The sequence below is a fragment of the Coturnix japonica genome, chromosome 2, assembly GCF_001577835.2.
Source record: "Coturnix japonica isolate 7356 chromosome 2, Coturnix japonica 2.1, whole genome shotgun sequence".
NCBI lineage: Eukaryota > Metazoa > Chordata > Aves > Galliformes > Phasianidae > Coturnix > Coturnix japonica.
The window spans coordinates 16,499,665-16,522,895 of NC_029517.1; the positions used below are offsets into that span (position 1 = coordinate 16,499,665).

Consider the following 23,231-nt stretch of genomic DNA (forward strand, 5'->3'; position numbering starts at 1 on the left):
TTTTTTTTTTCTTTTTTTTTTTTCTCAGTGACATGGGCTAGCTTAGACAAGTGGTCAATGGGTGGGAATATATTTTACCTTATATTTTTAAACTTGCCATGGCATTAATCCTCCATCCATGGAAATAAAAATTGTAAACAAAAAATAAATCTTACAACTTTGATTACAAAGACCATATAAATTTTCAAAACACAGAATTTTTCTGATGGAGGGGTAGAGACTGAATTAGTTTCTGAAGGAACACATTGGAGATGATCTTGAGTTTGGTCATGGGAATGCTTGATACTGTATATCCCCATCTGTCTTTGGACTCATTCTTATATACTGATTAGTCCCTCTATAGAAATTAATCTACTGTGCCTGTTTTGTTTTACTTTTGAAATGTTAGAGGCAAAAGAGGATTAGTAGTCAGATCTGAGAAGCTGTTGAGTGGTAACTGAATGAATGAGTGACTTATATAAGTGTAAACTGAATCTTTTGATACTGAAGGTTCTCAAAAGTAAGAATCAGATTCCTTAGAGTGTTGCTACCTCATATTAATACTTCCTCTTGGGATAGCCTGTCTACTTTTATTATTTCCTTATGTTGGTGGTCTTTCTTAAATTATACCTTTCTGTTTAACTATAAATTTGCAGGATAAATTCATGAAAATCAGTAAATTGTAGTTCTGTAAATTGATTCTAAATACAGTGAGTAGGACTTGACTATTAAAGATGTCTGAAATGCCAAAGAAAATAATAATGTTATAAATGTGTAAAAATTCAAATAAAAAAAGATTTGACTGACAGATTACAGTTCTGAGCCATTACAACCTTTGTTAATAGACGTGATTCTTCTTCTACGTCTAGCAGTGTATTGACTGCTATAGCAATATTTGCTATTAATGGATTTAAATTTCTGTGCCTGGAATGACAGTACAACCTGGCTTCACTCTTCATTTTTCTGCACCATGATACTCTATCTGCACTAATTTTATGTAACTTTTGAGTTTCTATAAAACATTCAAATGTTAAAGCATTTAATCTGTATTCATCATGTGACTGTGCCAAGAAAATGCAGTTAAAGATAATTTTGTTCACTCTGTTAGAAAAAGAATTGTCCCGTTGGTCTCTGCAGACAGTGATGAAGATAAATGGATAGTATTTAGATTTGTTGCAGAAACTCATTCATAGTGTTTTTTGCAATGCAGCACTGACACAATATTAGAATATTAGAGTAAATGTTTCTAACACAGATCCAGTAAACTATGAAACATTCCCATACAGCCTAAGAAAAATTGCTGCGATGGATTTGACTTTCTGTCATGTGTAAATGTTTACCCTTTGGCTTTGTACTTTTTTTTTTAGACATTATCCAAAGCAGTCCTTCACTACAGTGGCTGATACTCCAGAAAATCTACGTCTGAAGCAACAAAGTGAATTGCAGAGTCAGGTAAATCGAATGATTCTTCTGTTTCATTAGTATTGGATTACCAGCCCCATTTCTCAGTGGTTTTTCTAAATAGTGTTAATATTCCTTCATACTGAACTGTATTACAAAATACATTAATTACAAAAATACAAAAATTACAAAATACAAAAGCATTACATGCATTAAAGCATTTATGTCTGATCTCATAAATGTAATCATATAGTTGTAACTCTGCTGTCATTACTGAAGTCATTAATTTTCAACTGTATGTTAAGTACCTCTTTACGTAGTTTTTAAAATTTGAAATCTAATAGCTGAATCCAGAGAGTTCAGTTGCCTTAGACAAATGTCATTTTTAGCTTGCATCAAACTTCAGAGCTGTGTGATTACAAACAATTAATTTGTAATTAGCATACATTTAGGAGACCTGTCAAACTGGTGTGGCTGAATGATCCATTATAAATCTAGTATGTCCTGGTGAGTTTAGATATGGTCTATTCTATAAGCCAGATATGACAAAAATATTATCCATCAAAATTTAGGTATGTTAACGGGACACTGAAATTGAAAGGGTAAAGAGAAAAGTGACAAAAAATGGACATAATGTAAAAAACATTGTATTTGCTTACTAGTATTACACAGTAGATTTACTACTGTTTTTATTGATTTGAATTCCTTAACATCTGGTCTTTTCCATCTAAAATATCAGTTTTGTATTGTTTGATTTTATGTATGCAACACTGGAAATTATCCTGGCCATGTGAGACAACTTGTAATAATAATTCATTGTATTTTGTGAAAGTTGGTTTTCTATTACAGTTTTATTCATAATTTAGTTGCAATTTCTCATTATAAATTGACAATTTATAATAATCACTGGCAATTAACATAATAAGGTGTGGAGCAGTAGACAGACAGAAGGCATAAAGGGCTTTTCTGTTTGGGAACCTCTTTGAAGGCTAATGGGTGAAATCAGAGGAGTGTTAAAAAGAAATGTCATCACAGATATTTGGCATGATGCATCCATTAAAAAAAAAATAATTTTTTCATTAAGGCTGTTCTTAAAACTCAAAGAAATTCTTTCATTCTGAAATTCTACCAGAGGGAAAGAGGAGAGTTCTCTAGTCCAGTGTTCTGCACACAACAGTTAGCATTGTGTTAACAGGAATGCATTAGCTATATTTTGTAAAAGTCTGTTTAAAAGAATATAAACTTTGAGTATACTATTTTCCCAGTGGTTTGAAGAAAAACGATTGGATCCAGGAGAATAGTACACTTTTTTTACTCCGTCAGTTTTTCACTGTATTACCTTGTACATCTGTGCACATATACGTGTATACACATGCAAAAAATCACTTTCCCCATCACTTTCCCTGTTTGAAAGATGCTGACATATTGCTTTGTGCAAGGAAACTTATTTTGTACTGGTTAAAAAAGCGACAAAAAAGACATAGTATTTTAAGACTTGGTAGGCAGTACCTTTGTCAGTGAGAAACTGGATTTTGCTTATATATAATCTTGCTGCAACTATTTGCAAGAAGTGGCATAAAATGCTGTATAAAGTTCTACTCAAAACTTGGAAAGAGGGAGAAACCTGTAATTTGTAAAAGGTGCCTCTTTATTAGGTGTTGAAAGTTTGTCAAATACAGTTCTAAACTGCATAGATCTCTACAGAAGTAATGCCTCCCATTTCTTTCTGGAAAATACAAAAGCTACAAATAGCATAATAACACTGTTTCATAGAGCAAATTCTCAGCTACAAAACAGCATTTTTCAACAGTAACCACTATTAGCTACACATTTTCACCAGCTATGAATGAGAACATTCCTGCTCTGTGCAAAAAAATTGCTCCAGTGGAGGTGATGCAGTGTTTCATAGCTGCTATGATGGCATAATTATGCATTCAGCATAGTGAGCTCTGCAATGGTCAGGTCTGATGGTTTGTCTTGGTTCCAGGAATTCCAGAAGGCTCATTCCTTTCCTATTTCAGAAGACAGTGCACATCACTTTACTCTTTGAAAGCTGTGTCTTGAACTTTTTCGTTGATGTAGAATTCATGTGTCACAGGATCCATTTTGACTCTGGCTTGTAGTGGTGACATCATGTCCCTGCATTAGTAATGATGCAATCCAGGAAACTGTCACCTTCAGCCTCATTTTGGTTCAGTATGTCCTGACTAACTTGTATATGGTGTTCTTTGGGACCCGCCTGGAGCAAATTTTGGGGTATTCAAATGTTGCCACCATCATTTCAGGCACATTGAAGCTGATTTCAGCTCTGTACACAGTTTCCTGACTGTAATCTGCTCATTTGCATGGATGAGCTGATTGTGATGCTTTTCATTTTGTGGTGTGATAGCTGTGCAAAGTTATTTGGAATGTGGCTTGTCATTCATGTAGCTGTCGCCGCTGCTGAAATATACCACTGTACCACCTCAGTGCCTCAGTATGCTCACATCCACTGTTTGATCTTCTTAAATCTTCAGGAAGTGTTGATGAATGTCAGTGTGTGCAACTCTGTCTACATAGGGAAACTCAGTTCCACATCTTTGTTTCATATGCACTTCCATGTCAGATGCCATTCTGTCAGACTTCCTCTGCTGTCATCTGTCACAAAGCAACAAAATGTAACACAATATTTGTGGGAAGTTTCCACCTCTGCTACCATACCACCAACACCAGTCTGCTGTGCCAACATAATGAAATAGGAGGCACTACTTTTGGAGCAGCCCTTGTACAGTGCCACAAATTTATCTACTTGGAAGAAAAGTCATTACATTTTCTTTTGGTAATAATTGACTTCCTTGTTGTTGTTTCATATTGTTTTAATGCTGAAAAAAGATTCCAAGGAAATTTTACAGTCTAGTTTAAATCTTATACTAAACTTGTAACTTTTGAATAATTTCTGTAATATTTTCCCAACAGTATAAACCCATCCATATCCTGAATCAACCCTATTGGCTGTTGTCTGTTGCCCTACCACAAGCTTTGCAGAGAAAGTTGCAATAAACTCCCAGTTGATGCAGATGTTTGATATATAATATGCCATTGCTCAGGTCTCCTCCTGTTTTGGCGCCATGCAGTGCAAATAAGCGTGTACATGGTTCAAGAAAAGTGTTTCCCATCAAACCAGTATTCATCAGAGGTTCTTGAAACTTCTGCCAGTGTAGTGATACTTTGGGACAGAATAAATTCTGTTAGGTAATGTAAAAAATTAAGTTAACTTCTCAGTAAATAGAAAAGCTTTTCTATAGTAATAGCTGCTTTTTAGGTTCTGTATAAGCAAGTTTAATGCTTTTAGTTCTGAAAAGGCACAATTCTACATTTAGCTGTGGGACTCTAAGCGTCTTTTAAAAAATCTAGAGATTTAGAACTGTTGTTTAACTAGCAAAGCAGGAGGAATGGGTAGAGAATGCTCCATTAAATCTTGCATAACCGGAAAGAAGTGTGTAACTTTGTGGTTTCAATTTTCATTTAAACAGCAATTGACAACTTTTTAAGCTGAAGTGCTGTGTCCTCTATCAAGAATCCATTAAGGTCAACATCAGGTGCCAACCTGTTATGTTGGCATAACAAGAGAAGCAAAACAAACAAAACCAAAATACTGTTCTCTAGAGGAGTCAATAGAAAATGAATTGGTCTTTAGTACACTTGAAAAATTATGTTGTTAAGAAATCAAAAGGTAACATTTAAAAGCTTTCTAGAAAATGTTTTCTTTCTATACATTATAATTTCATAGTTTTTGCTTTCATGGGCTTTCATTCATCTCTGTAGTCTGAAGGAGAGACTGCATTTGTCCATTAGGAGAGGCTGGAAGTTTGCTTTTCCATTCAGGAAAACTCCCCTGTTTGGTATGCCTCCTCTCTGAAGAAAATGACATTTTATGATCTTTTGTCTTCTAAATAAAGAACAATGTTTCAAACAGCATTTTTCTTTATGCCTCTCTGAAGAGAAATCTGTACCTTTAATTTGTTAGAGGCGTGTTCCTTCATTCCACAGATATTTTCTCTATGCATTTACAATATTCTTATCTCTGATATTTCCTCTCAGCTGTGTATACTTGGGTACCACCTTCATGTACCTTCTTTGGCTTTCCTTTGCTCCTGCTCTCTCTGTCTTTAAGCAATGTAATCAGCTCTACAGTCTTTAGTTCTTTTCTGTGGCAATGCTGTGCAGATCAATTGTAGCATTTGCAGTTCAGCTTGAAGGAACAGAGATGTTCTGCAGCAGTTCTTGGTAGATAGGATATTGAAGTATCAGATCAAAGGGAAGGCTAAGGCTTAAGGTAGATTCTCATACACCAACACTGAGAAAATCTATTTCTTGGTAAGTGTTGGGGAACCTGATATAAAATCGCAGGTGTCATCTACTGCCTTCTTGCCTTGATCTCACTGTCACAGAATGAGATTGCAGTCCTTGGAAGCTACCAGTGCATTTTTTCCATCTGACAGAAAACATGTACTTCCCTTATGATAAAGCAGCCTTACCTGAGCAACCTGCTGCTTACTGCTTTGAGCAGGGAGATGGGTTGGATGATCCTCAGCAGTTCCCTTCAGTTTCATCTGTTCTCTGATTCTGAAATTTCTCTCTGTCCTTCCTTGTTTCTTCATTTCTATCTTCTTTCTCGCCTTCCTCTCCTAAGTCTCCCTTGTTCCAACAGTATGTACTAGCAAACTTTCAGGCTGATGTGTTTATTAATTGTTTCTCCTGATTTTTCAAATTCATGTTCAATTAATATGCTTTTATGAAATCTCTGGAATGAGCTGCCACAGGGGAACAAAATGCTGAACAGATTACTACAGCAGGCATTTAATGGATTTCCTGGGGTGCTCTGAATGAGCTGATGGGAAAATATTGTGGAGAAAGCAGCCATTGGAGCTATCGGCAAAGCAACAGGTTACCCAAGGAGGTCGGGGATGCCCCATTGCTGTATGCGTTCAAGGTTGGATGCTGCTCTGGTCTAGCGGCTGGCAAGCCTGCACATAGCAAGGGGGTTGAAATTTGATGGTCGTTACAGTCCTTTTCAAGCCAGGCCGTTCTATGATTCTATGATAAAAATATCTTCCTTTAGCTAAGTATACGAAGAGGAAATATAGAATAGCAAGCAAGGAGGCCTGGTTGTAGATATATAGGTGATTTTGTAAGTTGTGCTAGATGACCTTGGAACAGACTTTAATATTAGGATTTTTCCAGATCGCCATCAAGTACAGATTTTTTTTTACCAGTTCCTCCCTTCAGTTTTCTAAGGATTTTGAATCCAATGTGCCATATATGTGTAAAGAGAAAGAGAGAGAGAATAGAATGCAGCCTTCTTTTCTTGCTGTTGCTTGTGAATGGCACATCACAAGTTCTGGACTAGTTGGCTGTTTGTTCATTACAATAACCCTCAAATGACTAGTACTGTCTGCATGAGTCACCGTCATAAGAAGTGCTCTTGCTTTGAGTAATACAAAACTGGGGATGATTATAGTGAGCAGAACAGATTTCTGTCTTCTGGGAAAATGTTTGTCAACTTTTCTGATTTGTATCTTGCTGGACACTTGAGAGATTCTGTCTATTGCCTGTCCATACCGGACTGACTCTTGCTGCAGAGGAGATGACTGGTGCTACTGCATAGCTACCGTGTTTCTGTTATTTTTCGTGCACTTGCAGATATTAGACAAGCAGTAATATTCAGGATATGACAGTAGTGCTTCATCTTCTTTCCTGTCTGCTGCTCCTCACTATCATGGAGGCTAAACCAGCATGTAAAGATGAACACGTTGTAACTCTGTGGTCACCAGAACACAAAGCAAAGACACCAACCAGTGCGTAGTACTAAAATGCCCGATAAACAGATTGGGAGGCAGAGAGGGAATTTCTCTGTGGAATATATTGACTTATTTTTGTGCTATTGACACATGTTGTGTCCTGAAGTTCTTTCAGTATCACAGGTGGAATTACATATCTTTGTATGAGGTATAAGATAATAATCATAGACTTACTTAAGTAGAAAAGAATAATGATTTACTTAAAAGTTAAGTTGTTAAGAGTTAAATCTGTTGATTCCTGTCCAGAATGTGTATCCTGCACTTTTTTTCTTTTTCTTTTCTTTTCTTTTTTTTTTTTTCTTTTTTTATTTTACAGTTTTGTCTCTGATAGCTTCCAATGGCAATTTGCTGATCAGAGTAACAGAAGTTGCTTATAACTGAAATAACTTTTATTACGATTTTGAGGGCTGACTATTCTTTATTTTCTTTTTGAGCTACATAATGACTTCAAAATCATTAGGATAAGCAGTATGGATAAAAGCAGTAAATTCTCTTTCCTCTTCGGAACCAGTCTTATTGCATATATAAGTGTTATAGCACAACCACAGGCTTCATTGCATATGCAAAGCAACTGTTTTAGACCATTTCTTTTGCAGTATTTTGTCATTTCTCTGCAGAAAGTCTGCAAAAATGATTATGGAAAGAACGCATTGGGAAGCAAGTATGAATACTTAAAAAACATTCAGACAAAACTTTAGATAGACTTACAGGTGAACATATGTAAAAATGTCTACCTACCTAACGAAGTTTTTTTACTATTGATTTGATGATACAAGAAAGAAAAAGCCAGCATTTGTTGTGGGATTTTTTTTTTTTCTTTTTTTTTTTTTTTGCATTGGTGCTTGACCAATATTTGTAGTGATTTGGAAAGCTGATATAATTTGGTAGGAGAAAACTGTATAGGAGCTTAAACTGTATTTAAAGAAGAATGATAGCATTTGCAGAGACTCAGAAGAAAACTGTGCAAACAGTTCCTGCTGGCCAGAAAATCATGGGGTGTGTAGAATAATCAGTAACAGGAGAAAAACCACCTTTTCCTGTGCAAAGATGCAGAAACATTAAAGAAAATAATCTTGAATAAATTGATGTAAAAAAAAAAGAAAAAAGAAATGTAACTTTTCTCTTTTTCAGATGTATATGATGTATAACTGTAAAAAATGAAGAGATAATACATCTGGGCAAAATAGAGATAATTCTTATGCTAGGATGAGGGCAGAATGGTCATGATTATTAAATAGAGTATTTAAGTAGAGCGCTTCTGTAGACTTCTTTATGGCATTGACTCCGTGTACAGCAAGTAGGACATCCCTAGCAGAAAATGTTAGGATCAATAAAATCAAGAGTGAAGCAGATAACTTCTAGTTATGCAATCAAAAATTATCAGGAAAGAGACAAAAGAGGCACAGAATTTGTAGCTCTTATTTGTAGAATTCTTAACTAATCCTCACTAGCACTGAAATTTTTGTAACTTTTTACAGGGACAATGAATAGAACCACTAATGTTAAGTTGTTATCAGAATTGCTATGATTGAAAAGTTATTCACTTAATCTTTTATGTTTTTGTAATTCAAATGGGAATGGGTGTTCACTGAGCTTGGGCCATGCTAATATGTGTTCCTTTTTTCATGTGTTAACAAGTTTCCCTTCTGATTCTTTGAATTTCTTTTCTGCTTTTTGTTTTTGGAAGTAGATCTTTTGTTAATTGTTGCTCTCTGCAATTATATTGCAGGAAATAGGATGCTGTGATTCTTGTTAGTTATGTTTTTGACTCATTACTGCATGGAATTTAAATTGAAATGAGGGAAAAATGTGTACTTCACAGATAATTTAAGATCAAGAACAGAACAGTTTTCATAAGTGAGTCACCCAGGATGTTAGATGCTGAGGACGGTTCTATACCAATACCTAGAAGAGGGTCAGAAAGAAATCAGTTGTGCTGAAAAGCCCTATGTACTGGTTTATGTCCATGTTGTTAGTGGCTTGCTCTCCTTAGAGTGGTCTGGTTGCCACTCAAAGCACACAGCACTGAATCTTGGTACTGGGTCTATGTAATGCACTCTGAATATTCTGAGTATGTATAATTTTTGTATTTGAAATACTGTGAAGGCTGCATCCCAGCTCAGTGGCACCTGTGAAGCTTGAAGTTGAGTTTCCAGGAAACATGATGGTACTTGGTGTGCTTGAGGGTCAGTGTCCTCCTGACTATGTGGAAGGGCTCTACAGGCCAGCAAGAGTGGGATGGGTGTGAGTCTGTCTGCACTGCCCTGAGCTCTGCTTGGTCTTACCTTGCATGCATGTCCTTATTCCCAGTAGTTCTTAAGCAGAGCAAGAGAATGAACTCAGCACTGTGGGGGACCAGAGTGCCAGTACTGAGTTCGCTCCCTTATGTTCACTAATTTATCACAACCATTGTAAAAGAAGGTCTGTAAAAGCCAGGAAATGAGCCCACATCACCTTTTCTTTCCTTTCTGGTCTGCAGATATCTGTCTTTCATGAGCTGCCATGTTTAATCAAAAGGGTTCCATGTAGAGTCATTTCCCATTGATGCTGCTGCCTTTTTTTTCCTGAAACACTTCATTATTATTGTGATCAGCAAGGAGAAACTAGACTAGATGGGTGACTGGTCTGATCCAGAGGGGAGTAATGGAGTAATCAGCAGTAATGGAAGGAGCCTGCCTTTACTTATTCACCCTACAATGCAAAAAAGAATTTTTAGTCAGTGCACCGAATTAGGAGAGCTTGTTTTATTTTCTTTATGTTGCCACTGTCGACCTCCAGGATGTTCTTGGTCTTTGCCCTAGACTTCCATTTATGTAATGGAGGGATAAATTATGTCTTTTTAAAAAAAATTTTTTCTCTCCACATGTAACAGTGGGTGGCATATTTGATAATTTGTCAGTGGCTTATAAGCATTGTTGTTAATATCCTTTTATCCAAAGTAAAAGCTTATTTATTTATTTTTTTCCCAGTGTGAAATTGTAACATTTCTTCATAGATCAAAGCACCAAATTAACCCATTTGGCATTTTCACATTGTGACAATTAATGGATTCCATTTGGTTCCTCATTTTAGACTCATCCTTTCAGAGGTACTGACCTGTTTCCTACCAAAACATGAAGCTATATCTTACAATAAGTAACCAGTTTTTCTGTTCATCATTTGCATTTTCTTTGCAAACTTCAGAGACACTGGACTGAGACTTTTTAGGGGCAAAGTTAATTTTTCTCTTCATTTTTTTTTCTTATCCTTATTCTCATGGCCTTACATTAATGTGTTCAAAGGATATGATTAAGGGCTATATTTGACTTAATTGTATTGGTTTTTGTAAATGTTTTGAAGATGGTCCCATTTCCCATGTGAAGTTATTTTCCTCAAGGAAACACCATTTCTGTTCCTCGGGCACTATTCTTTTTTTCTGCTGATGCTAAAAACTCAACCTGTTGGTTTTACTAGTTCAGGGAATTTTTGAATATATTCATTGCTCCGGCTGTCACATGTACCTGAATTTATCAGTAGACTGAGAGATCGACTTCTACTTCAACCTCTAGAAACTGCCTCAAATCCATGTTTATTTCGTGGCTGAATATTTTATTGTGGCATGCAATAGTTTTGTTGGATATTATCTGTTGTGATGGTATATGTAGAATTATAAAACAGAAGTTTCATGAGTGAGGTGCAGTTTTTTTCTTTTTTCTTTCCACCCCCCATAGAATGCTTGCACTCTTTAGATCTATATTTGAAAATAAATAAATAAATAAATAAAATTATTGATTTGCCCACAGACGTCTCCCAAGTGATTATCTGTCATGTGTCTGTTTCTGAAAAGCCTTAATAAGTATATGTTTTGTTTAGCAGTTACTTGTCTGTGCTTAAGTATTTTAGATTGTGTAAAGTGTTACTTGGCACTTCCTCCCCCTCCCCCCCCAAGTTGTAACACAAAAAGTCTATCCAGATACATATCTTCGTTTTCTGCAAAACATCTGTTGCCACTGTATGCACTGATAACAGAGCAGTACCTCTCAACTCCATTAGTAATTCTGTCAACATTTGTTCTGTAGATGTCCTTAACAGAATGATCAGCAGTATTGCTTAACTGGCTAAATTCAAGCCCAGTGAGAGTGTCATAATTTTTCAATTGAAAGTGTTACAAATTACAGACTTTAAGCAAATAGAAAGGCAAAAGGATAGCTTTAGTTGCAGTGAAGGAATTTAAGAAATTAACAAACAAAATCTCTTTCTTCCTCTATGCTCCTCACCAAAATGCCATAGGTGGCTCCAAGGTTTTCAGTGGATGCAGGAAGGCTTTGTCTACTCCTTCAATATACATTTTTTCCATTTTGAAGCTTTGTGGATCTTTCTGTCTATCTGTCCCTTTTTGCTTTTTAGTTCTAGATTCTTTCCAACTCTCTGTAGGCTGAGCTGTCTCTTAATGATGCAAAGAACATCTGTAATATGCAGCGTGCAACTTTGAGAAGGCAAAGGAAGAAAGGAGCCCAAGCCTGCCTGGTGGTACAAGGCCAAAACAGCACATGGAGTAGAAATTGCATGATGCTGGCCTTATAGAATATTGAGAAGAAGAAAGGCAGGAGTGTTCCTGGGCAGTCCTACCCCTTGACCCCAATAAAAAGACAAGTGTGTTCGTCAGCATTTCAGTTGGTCATTTTCCTGATGCTTAGGTTACTTATTGATGGGGCTGTTTTAGGTCTAAGAAATATATCGTCCTTCTGATTTATTCTCAGATGGTACAGGGACAATTCAGAGTTCAATGATTTCTTGTAACTGCTGCCTAGCAGGATGGATTGAGGTCTATTCGGGGTGATAGTTTGTCAGGTAGTGCTATGCTTGCAGGAGATTATGTTGATTGGCTTTCAAGTGAAAGGGTCATGAAAGAAAAGGAAAAAGACAGGATTAGTCTAATGTTTAACCTTGTCCAAAACAAAGAGACCGGAGAAAAATAATAAATGCTCTAATTGAACTGAATGTTAGAGCTTTAAAAATATTTAAGGATTTTTCTTTTTTTCTTCTTGGGGAAGAGGGGAAAAGTAGAACCTGCCTGGAGCAGATTTTTACTTTTTTTCTGATAGCTTAGTAGACTGTAAATGTTGAAGAGTGAAACACATAAGATGTTTAAATAATGCCATTGCCTCCTGCTTCTTCTGTTACTGCGGCATTGCATGCTCAAAACAGAAATCCAACTTAAAAATATTCATTTGATATTGAGGGCCAATGTGTAAATACTTTGTATTTGTATAAACTTATAGTTCAGTTTGATTTTACATTTGGACTTTTATGTACAAATATATCTGTTCAGTAAATACATTCTAAGTCTCTTGCAAATTCAAAGTAGTCAAATTTCACTTGAAGGAAAGTAATTTTACCAGGTGAAATTAAGTATCAGTATCTTTTTTTTTTTTTTTTTTTTTTCTTTTTCCAAGAAGACTAGGCAAATTGCTTCAAGGGTTTAAAAGGAAAAAGGAAATATACATCATAGAAATAGAATAGCTCAAGGTAGAAAAGACCTTCAAGATTATCAAGTCCAACCTTAACCTAACCATTCTACCCTAGCAACCACTGCTAAATCATGCCCCTGAGCACCACATCCAGAAGGCTTATAGAATCAGAGGATGCAGATTAAGCCTTTATATATCGATAACTGTGCTCGTTTTTGCAATATATGATGACTTAGTAATGTTGTAATATAATTATTGGTAAATTATTTGTTTACATGAACATAAATGTGATTGCGAGGTCAGAAGAATTGTACAAATTGCTGAATCCTGCCAAGGAGGGAGTAACTCTGATAAGGTTATTGAGCAGAGGATGCTCCAGCTTCTGTCAGTAAGGCTGGAATAGAGGGCTTGGTTTGATCAAAGGAAGTTCTTTTGATTCCTGTATAAGAAGGGAATCAGAAAGTCAAGAAACAGCGTATATAACTTCAGTGGTGGCTCTCTGCTGTGCTGTTGGCCTGTGGATCCTTATGGTGTTGGAGTAAGCATGCTGATACAATGCCTTATGAACACTGTGGCCTTTGCAACCAGTGTGGGCCTGTGGTCACTCCTAATGGACTAACATAAACAGTGGAGCCTCATAGTGCTGCTGCCGGTGTCTCCACGGTGACAGCTCCTAGTACAATAGAAACCACTCACCCTTTTCCACCTTTTAAATTCAGCTGACTCACTCAGTTAATTCCCTTCTTTTCTAGTGTCACATCCTATCTTGTAGTTCATAAGCCCAGCTATCTCTTGTGGCTTTTGTTCCTCCTTCAGGTTAACTCTGTTTGGCATTCTAGGCTGCCAGGTTCTGATAGGAGCTGTTTTGCTGTTGTAATACAAGAATTTGGGGTCCCCTCTGTAATATGTGAAGTGAGCACCCACAAACTGGAATATTTTGAAATGGGTAATACCTACCAGAAACAAACCTGTCACCATGGGAGGCTGTCTGCAGGGTCCTTGTCCAGAGCCAGCAGCTGCTGAGTGAAGTGGAGGGACGGTGAAATGAGGCCAAAAGAGTGGACAAAGGTAAAATGCTGTGCTTGAGGCAGAGCCGCAGTTCAGGCTGCCAGACTTTAGTTTGAGCACATGGAGAGCTTTGTTGTGTGGAACATATGGTGTTGGTGAGTGATAGTTGCACATCGATCAGTGATGGATTAAGTTAACATATGAAAATTTTTACATTTTTTGTACCCTTTGGACATTGTTCTTCTGGTGTCTGAGATGTACCTGGATGGATCAGGACATCTAAAATAAGTTGTAAGAACTGCTCCCCTAGAAAGGTCTGTTTCTGTCCATTAATGACTGCTTCAGCTAAAGCATTCTAACGTAGGGTGAAATCCAATGTCTTATTACGGGCAAGCTGTATCTGGGTACTAGCTGACACAATAATCAGCAAGTCTAGCTTTGCAGAGGGCTGTAGTCAGATGTAAGAACAAAATATTGAACAGGGAGAAGGCACATGAGAGGTCTAGTGAAAAGCTTATCTGCTAACCTGAACCAGCAAGTAGTGAAGAGTTATGCTTGTAATCTTATTTTATAAAATTATTTTATAGCATTCTTGCTCTCACAAACATGGTAAGGAGATTCAACCAAACCTTTACTGCTTCCTCCTGTTCAATAAGGATGGGAAGAAACTTCCTGGTGACCACAGTTATTGAAGTTACTTATTTTAAATAGAAGCACAGGACGTGCAGAAACATACAGTCCCTACTCTGCCTCTTTCTGAAGCAAGGCTCCCACCTGCTTCTGGTGAGTTGAAGAATGGCTCTTTTTTAATGTTCTTAACAGGCTTCTCTGTTTCTTTTTTTTTTTTCTTTTTCTTTTTTTTTCTTTTTCTTTCGACTGTGTTTGATGGCGAGTGATTTGACATAGGCATCAATTCCTGGAGCATTTAAGTGTTTCTGATTCATGACTTCTGTCTATTTTTAAGAAAGCTGTGTTTTACTAGTTAAGAGTTTACGTACATTGGGGAGTTCTTCATTAATTTTGCTACTCAGCTCCCTGGAGCCATTTGGGTTTTATATCTCCCTGATGGATGAAGAACCTCTAGATCAGATGTGTGGAGATTACAGGAATATGACTTTTGTTTTGGCAATAGCGAACAATTCTAGTGATTAACATTTTTATCTTATTGCTCTTCTGAGAAACCTGGTTGTTTAATTTGCTCATTATGACTCTGATCAAATTTTTGTCTGCTCTTATAAGCTTTAAATGGGTAGAAGTGTAGAAGATCTACTGTAGCAGCGTTACAGAGCCCAACATTACCAGAACACAAAGTGGTGACTTTGTGACTAGCCACATAATTAGGAAAATGTAGGCTAAGATAGTCTGAGAGATTAGGAATTTCTTCACATATAGTGAGAAAGGGACAACTGATCACTGTGTTTATACTTATTGGTATAAATTGGAAGTAATTTTTTGGAAGTAGAAAATGGTGAAGTTCAAAAGCAGAAGAAATGCTCTAAAATTTGGGTGCTTAACTTTTTGAAAACAAATGAAATGTCAAGAGGAAAATAAAAGACTTAAAATTGACACATTTTCAAGTTTTCAGACTTCACTCCTCAATCTTTTTAAATATTTGTTAGAAAATATTTATGAAAATGTTTCACTTATCTCTGTTCAAGAATCATGGAAGCTTTAGCTATTTTCCACTCAGTGTGGACTGACAGCTTCCAGGTAGCTTTTCTTCTCTCCCTTCTTTCATCCAGTAGAAATGGAGAAAAAATGACAGTTAAATTCCATGTTTCCCTGGCAAACTTCAAATTGAGAATACTGAGAATTCCTCTGTAAGCACAGCAAACTGGGCCCTTAACTTGTGCATATTGACTTTGTCTCATTGATTTGCTTTGTCTTCCAGTTTGGTTGAAACTCTCATTTTTGGTGCTGGAGAGTGGCAGCTTTTGCTCTCAGTGAGAACTGCAGTCTTTTCAGAATGGATATTAAACTACTTTAATAAATGTATTCATTTAATTTTAAGGTCATCCATATGCTTTATTATGGAAAATTTAATTTCGAGACAAAGTGATAGCACCAGGAGAAATAACAGTCTGTCAAATAGGACATGTAGGACTCATTCAAGCATACTAAATGAAAGTTAGTTTTCCCTCCTTCTAATAATTATAATACAAAATAAATACTGGCTAGTATTGTCAAAAAATGCTCTGTAAATGGTGTAAACCTGAAATGTTTCTAACAAGTTTCTAGCAGGTGCTGAAAAAATGTGGTTTTAATTTTTCATTCATTTTACTCTACTTCCAAATGTTGGGTATGTCACTGATTGTGGGAATTACAACTTGATGTTTTACTAAAATCATAGCAAAGTAGTGTTCTGCTGCAGCTAGCTGATGGTGCATCAAATTCTCTGCTTGGTACAGTCATTTCTCAATGCTTGGGAACTGACAGTAATGTGGTTGCTACCATAGCATGGATCCTCAGCTAAGTGATTTTATTCATTTGAGTAGTTGGTGTTTCAAAATCTCTACTCATGTATCTTGGGTATCTCTATGATACTGCATTAAACAATGCAGACATTGGGTCTGTAAATAAATGATCTGCGAAAGCCTTCACATGACATCATAGTTAAGTGGCCAAAATCAAACTATCAGATAGGAGCTTCTTCATATTACTGGATATTTGTTTTACTTGAGAAATTGTTTCCTGTTGTTTGCTGCAGTAACTACAGGTCTCTCAGAAATATGGAACGAAAGAAGCTTGTTGTGTCAGTTAAAGACCATTAAATAGTAATAGTTTTGTAAGGACAGAAAAGGAAACGATATGTGGTTTTACACTGAAATACTACTTAAAAATAATAAACTTGGCAGAATTAAACTTAACATCTATCAATAATGTTACTTTACAAATAAATAGACCGTTTCCTTTCTGTAATCTTTGGGATATCAGCATTAAATTATTCATCTGCAAACTCTTGTTTCTTTCCTGAATAGATGCCTGAGGTTCATTGTGCTTGCTAGGCTGATTCATGTTCTGTATGTAAATGATGGAATGGCTGGCTGCTAATGGGCTACAACAGCAATGTGGAGATGTTAGATGTTGTCTGTCCCAGGGAAAAGGCAGGTTTTTCAGCTTGGAAAGAAAAGGTTGGGAAAATGTATTTCCTATTTGATATTTCATTTGGAAGAGCCGATTAGAAAGACACATGTGACTTAAATTGCTTTGTATCCATTCTGTCTTCCTTTACTTATCACAATTTTCTTCTTTGAAGTATGTCTTCTTTGCAGCAGAAATGAAACAAATATTAACTACTGTCTCAATCCTGATTTGGAAATAAATTGCTGTAGCATATTATTTCTTAAGGGTGTTTCCTTTTATATGTTTCAATCATCTTAGGAATGTACGCTATTGAAAAAATAGGGGTTATTGCCCTACTTCCTCCTTGTCTCACTTTGAATTAAAACTGATTTCTGTTACCATAGCATTGCCTGTTCATGTACCACTCAGACCAGTGCTGGTCATTTGTGAATATTTTGCATGTGACTGTATTGCTGTAGCTCTCTTTTCCAGACTAACAGCCTCTGTCCAGTATTTTTGTCTGGGATAGGGGGGGAGGGGTGGTCAAGCAGCTGTTTTTTCACAACTGATGCAATTGCTAATATGTTTCCTATGCATGAAGGCAGACTTCTATTCAGTCCCCCTGGGGACAGTAAACATCATTTTTATCATGTTGGAACTACAGGCTCTGTCAGCCCAGTGAAGTTGTTCTCAATTAGTATGAGGCAGTCTGGTTCAGTAGGGAATAGCTGCTCCTGTTCAAACCCATTTTTCTTTGAGCACTGCCTACACTGATTTCCAGCTGTTACTGTGAAGCTTTGGGGAGCTACTGGGGTTCATCGGGAGCATCTATCTCAAAAGCAAATGTCTGAGTCAGTGTCTAGTTGAATGACTGGAGATTCTAAAGAAAAAAACAAAAACAACAACCTGAAAAAGCCACATACACAAAACAGTTAATACCCACTTAGCTAATTATCTCTCAATGTATGTGATCGTCTTTTACAGTCCAGTAATTAAAGAAAATTAAGTGGAACCTCTCTACTTTGCATTAATGTTGAGAACAGTCTATTGCCAATTACTGAATTTCATTAATTAGTGCAAATGAAAACATGCACTCTTTACAAATATAGGTAGAATAACATATGCTGAGCCTGATACAGTAATGCCACATTATTGTTTCACTACCATTACATCCCTGCGCATGCAGGGAAAGTTAATATGTTGTAAACTGAGAGCAGAATCTTTCTTATGCTGATATTTACTCTTGGCTTACTGTGTTGAGATGGCCATCCGATAGTGAATATTTTTTCTGCTGAGTTTTACAGTCACATAGTGCTTCCTGAATACCATCACTTTATTTTCTAGTAGAGAAAAACCCAACAAAAAAATCCCAACCCTTCTGAAAATCCAGTGCAACTGAATGATCAGCCCCTGCTAGCTAACTGCTATATTTTCTGAGCTATTAGTCTTTCTTCCATGAAAGTACATGGTTTTGCTTACAATCCCCTTGTGGGGATGCATTACTTTCCTTTCAGAAGGCTCCTCCCTCCAGTTGTGTTTATAGTGCCAGAACTAACAACATGTTTCCCAGACTTCAGTTAGTGTTCTGCCTGTTAGTGTTGAGTGTAGCTCCTAGAAAGAAAGATTTCTTGCCTGTATTCTTTATATCCTCTATCCATTGCTCTAAGCCCAATCATTGTCCAGACTGAAATACAACATAAAAGCATGAGCTAAATAGTTCCTGACACCAGAAGTTTGTTAGAGATTACTTGCAAACCTTTTTGACTTAAATTAGTTAAATTTATCTCCAAAGGCATATATTTGTTGCTACTTTAGCTTCACAGTGATCCTCCTTCATAGCTGTGCATCTTTTCAAGGCCTCTCTCTACCCATTGTGAAGGCGTAGCTGAATTTCCTTTGCTGGTATCAGTAACACAAACTGATGAAAGCCTGAATGCCTGGAACATTCCAGAACACAGCTTACAGTTAGGAAGGTGGAATGCTTTTTGCAGAGCTGCCAAATTTGTTGTCTGTGACCTAACAGCAAGACTAATAATCTATGAAGATAACCTACTTTTCACTTCACGCTATCTTTACTTTTCTGTTATGACACTGAAAATTTTGTTGGAAACTGCCAGCAAGTTGCAGGATCCAAATGCTGTAATGTATTCATTGTATATAATGTAAAAGGGGAAAGTAGGAAGTCAGCGAAGATTGTATTTCTTTGCTTGTATTCTGCCAAATGTCATTTTTGCTGGAGGAAGATCTACTGAAATAAGAATGATGTTTGGTAAGCTTAAAGTTGTAAGGAATGAAACATAAGTTCAGGTTTTCTTTTATCCTTACTCCTTTATATTCTGAATCAAAGAGTTAGTTCCCCCAAGTGCCCAGACCCCATTTATTTTCTTACAAGTAGGACACCTAAATATTTAAATCAGTCCTAGGGAATCAAATGATGAAGTTACTTCATAAGACTTAGTCTTCTAAGACACATAACTTTTTGAGCAGCATATTCAGCCCTACAGTTGTCAATCAAAACTCAAAAATTCAGACCAGTTCCTTTAAGTACTCTGTTTTAATGATCTCATTCCATAGTTTTTATACAAGTTGGCTTCTGAATTTGGTTAATATGAAGTAAAAATCAGTACTAATATAACTGTTACATAAATAGCTAGTTCCCTTCTGTTCTCCCCCACCCCCCACCTCCCTCCCCCAATAATGTTAGGGTAGGTGAAGTCTTCAAATGAATAACCCCCTTAATAACTTCTGCTCTCTGCTATTCTCCCAACCATCTCTCTATAAAAAAAAAAGAAGCGATACCAAATTCATGTATATGTATATTTATATGTTCTAGAATCAGAGATTAGCTTGAGTTGGAAGAAACTTTAAAGCACACTTAATTCCAACTCCCTGCTCTGGGCAGGGCTGCCACCCACCAGCACAGGCTGTTTCTCTCCATATGCAAATATTCCAGCTGCACAGCTTCAGGTGCAAATTCAGTTGTAGCCCTACAGTAGAGTACTCTAATCTGAGCTTGTCAATATGAATCAGATTGCATGGCCCACAGTATGCTGATATGCTATATGGAGGACTTCTTGTTATGACAGCAGCCTAAAAGATAAGGTTAATTATTTTAATATAACATTATATGTGATTTTCGTTTGTGTGTTTTATAATACCATAGCCAACACAGAAGGCTTTGGTTTGTGCAGAAGTAGTGCTATTGCATAAAGGAATTTTAAAAACTTCCCTACAAAAATTGAGTTCCTCGCTGAGTGCTGCACTATAGCTGGACTGCTTCTTAGGGAACACTCAGCAGAAGGCCAGTGCTGTGGGCTGATGCAGGTAGGCTACTAAGCAGCACACAGATATTGATATTTGTCCCCCTCATCTCCTGTGGGATGTAGGAAGAAAAAAGAACAACAAATCTCGTTGAGATTAAAAGATAGCTTTATAAGCAAAGAAGGAATGGAAGAAGAAGGGAAGAAAACAAGTGATACAAATGCAGTCACTTGCCACCTCCTTTGAATAGATGATACTCAGCCAGTTCCTGAGCAAAAGATATCTAACCTACCTAAACACCTCTCCTGTCTTGTATTTCTGAGCGTGGTGTCTTATGGCATGGAATACTTTAGTTCATTTATCTGGCTGTGTCCCCTCCCATCCTGTTGAGTATCCTGCAGTTTGTTTGCTGAAGGGAGTGGGATGAGAACAAGGAAGGCCTTGCTGCCATGCAGTGCTATTTAACCATAGCTAAAATGAGATTGCTTGGGCTGAAAATCTAAAACCTGAAGAACTGTGACTCCACCCTAGCTGGACCCCATACAAGCCATAATGATGATTAAAGAGTTGGGGAACTTCCCATCTGAAGAGGGATTGAAAGGACTGGGTTTTCCCAGCTTACAAGAAGAGAATGCTAAGGGGAAGCTGAATCACAGCAATCCCATTACTAAAAAGTTAACTACAGAGAAAAGTGGAGGTTGCATGGTGGTAGAGTGTGCTTCTTCCCGTTCTGTAATCTGGGGAACTTCTCATGTTAATTCTCTGACCTCTAAAATGAGGGAAGATGTCTTATTTTTAACACCCGAGAAGAATAGTACCCAATCAGCACTTTCATGGCTAGATAGTGCTTTTTGTGATACTGTTTAGTTGATTTTAGCAGAGCATTTCTTGTGCTTCATGGATATTCCTCAGGGACAGTTCAATTTCAATTTGAAACATATTTTTGTTTAAATAGCAGAAAAAATTGTATTTTCTTTCTATCTTATAAAACAGTGTAAGCTAAATAGAATACAGACTCTCCTAGGACTTACACTGCAAGTGTATATTTTTTTCTGCTACTGTTAATGTAAATTTTTGGGGGTTTATTTTAGTTTGAAGGAACATTGCTCAAAATATGTTTTTTACAGGTTTATTTTTGATTTTTTTTTAAAGAATTCGTTGTGATTGGGTAGTAACCTTATAATCCTCATTTTGATAGATATATGCCACGTTTTGTATTGCGTTTCCTGTTAGCAGTGTTCAAGGTGCGCAAATGGTGAGTGCATCAAACCCATCAGGAGTGTGAGGAGGTGGCTCACTGGAGTTCATTGAGAGTGTCGTTTAAAAAAATTCTCCCTTGTTGATCTGCTCTTCCTAAAGCAGTTAATGTAGGAGAGTGGCTTTTTGTGGGTTAAAAGGAGGAACTAAAAACAGAAATTGGAGCAAAATGATTAGAGTACAATCACTCATGTGAACAAATAATGTGTGACATAAATATTTGCCTTGTCATTTTAAAAATATAAACTGAAGCAGGGGAATAGATCAGAATCTGTCCTTCATTAAAAGAATAGATTAAAGCATCTGAATTGTGTGGATGACCCTCAAACCGTAAGGTTTACAGAAATATTCAGGATATATAATCAGGAAAAAAAGGGAAAAAATGAAAGTTCAGACTGTAGCAACTATTTATTTATTTATTTGTAGACTGGTTTCAGTCATAAAACAGAAAATGAAGAACAAGAAAGAGGGTTAACTGCTGCCCTCTTCCCTCCTGGGAAATGTATGAAGCCATATGCTTGAAAATAAGAAAACTTTTGATTCTGTGGCAGCTGATGTTAGAAAACTCCTAAGCTAGTGCAGTACTGACCTCCTGTGTTTCAGGATATAACAAAATAAATGTGCAAAAATGTCTTGCAGTTTTGAAATAGCACATTGATGCTTTTTCTTTAAGAGTAGGAAGAAAGGTGAAACCAATGATGCTGTCATCCAATTGAGCATTATAAACACGTTCATCTGACTTCCGTTTTATTCTGTCGCTACCAAGCTATATACGAAGAGTAGTTCTTGACAGAAAACGACATATTAGCGCTTTCATTTTCATAGGAATAGGAGAATCCACAGTTTTTGGATCTTGCTTTCTACTTTAAAACACAGTGTTAACATCACTCTTAATATTACCTCGTTTTCTCTCTCCTGCAGTCCGCAGGGAAAAAGGTCAGTTCACTGAATGGAAGCCCAAAATGTGAATTAGACAAGGAAGAAGGTATTCATAAATGAGGCTGATATTCCTGAAGATCCTGAATGTATTCCATCTGTTATTTATTTCCTATTATTTTTTTTTGTCCTGCTATTCTGTTCATTTTTTCAGTTAGTTTCCTTTTGTTCCTACAGACCTCTATTAATAATCTGTACCATTTTTCATATTTCCCCCCATATCGTGCTTTTCTGTCTCTTAACTTCTCTGATCTCTTCTACAAAGAGCTGTGTGTGCACTCAAATGGTACATTCAGATAGCAGTCAAACTTGTAGTTATTTCTTCCCTAAAATTTTGTTCAAAAATTTGTTTGCTTTTTTATTTTTTTCCCCTTTCTTTTTGTAAAATGAATAAGGAAAACATTATGTTGGACCCTTTTATTTTTATTTTTTTTACTCTTGTTTGTGGGATGTAATTGATTGTTATGTCAGGATGCGGTGGAATCCAGCTCAGGAAGGATTGATTATGAGCGTAAAGAAAAGGGCTCCATCTCCACTGAGGGCTTTGTGGGGGCAGGGAGATGTAAAAGAGAAAGCAAAGGAGAGCCAAAGAAAGAAGAGGTTAAGAAGAAAGAAGTTTAAACATTTAACCCCCCAAAAAAGTTTCTGTGAAGGATTATGGCTAGCAGACATTTTTAGAACGTGTTTGATTCCCTTTATAATTATTCTGTAACACTTGCATGCTAATGTGATAGGAACTGTAAAAGTAGCTGAAATGGGAGTAAATCCACCTTGCATTTTCCATTCATTTCCTCAGGCTTCTATGGTCTAATTTATGTTAAATATGGCTAATAGAGTTTCTGGCTTTTTATGCAGTGATACAACATTTGTTTTCAGGTGGTGAATATCTTCTGTAGTCATAATTAATGCTATAATCAGTGCTCTCTGCAGTGTGAGCATTACATGTGCATTTCTAACCTGTACATTTAGGATTTATGAATGTGCAATTTAATCACAAGTAATTGTATGATTCTTAAGTGTGGGCTTTACGGTGGGT

The 23,231-nt window shown here is 36.7% G+C and overlaps 1 protein-coding gene across 2 annotated transcripts in view; it reads left to right on the top strand.

Annotated features, from left to right (window-relative positions):
* The window catches only part of NEBL (nebulette), a 234,205-nt gene that overhangs the window by 67,742 nt on the left and 143,232 nt on the right, over positions 1 to 23,231 (top strand). For both annotated transcript variants that reach the window (XM_032443071.1, XM_015853339.1), the window contains exon 3: positions 1,347 to 1,431. In XM_032443071.1, coding sequence (XP_032298962.1) covers positions 1,347 to 1,431 — 85 coding nt within the window. The remainder of the gene's footprint in view (positions 1 to 1,346; positions 1,432 to 23,231) is intronic.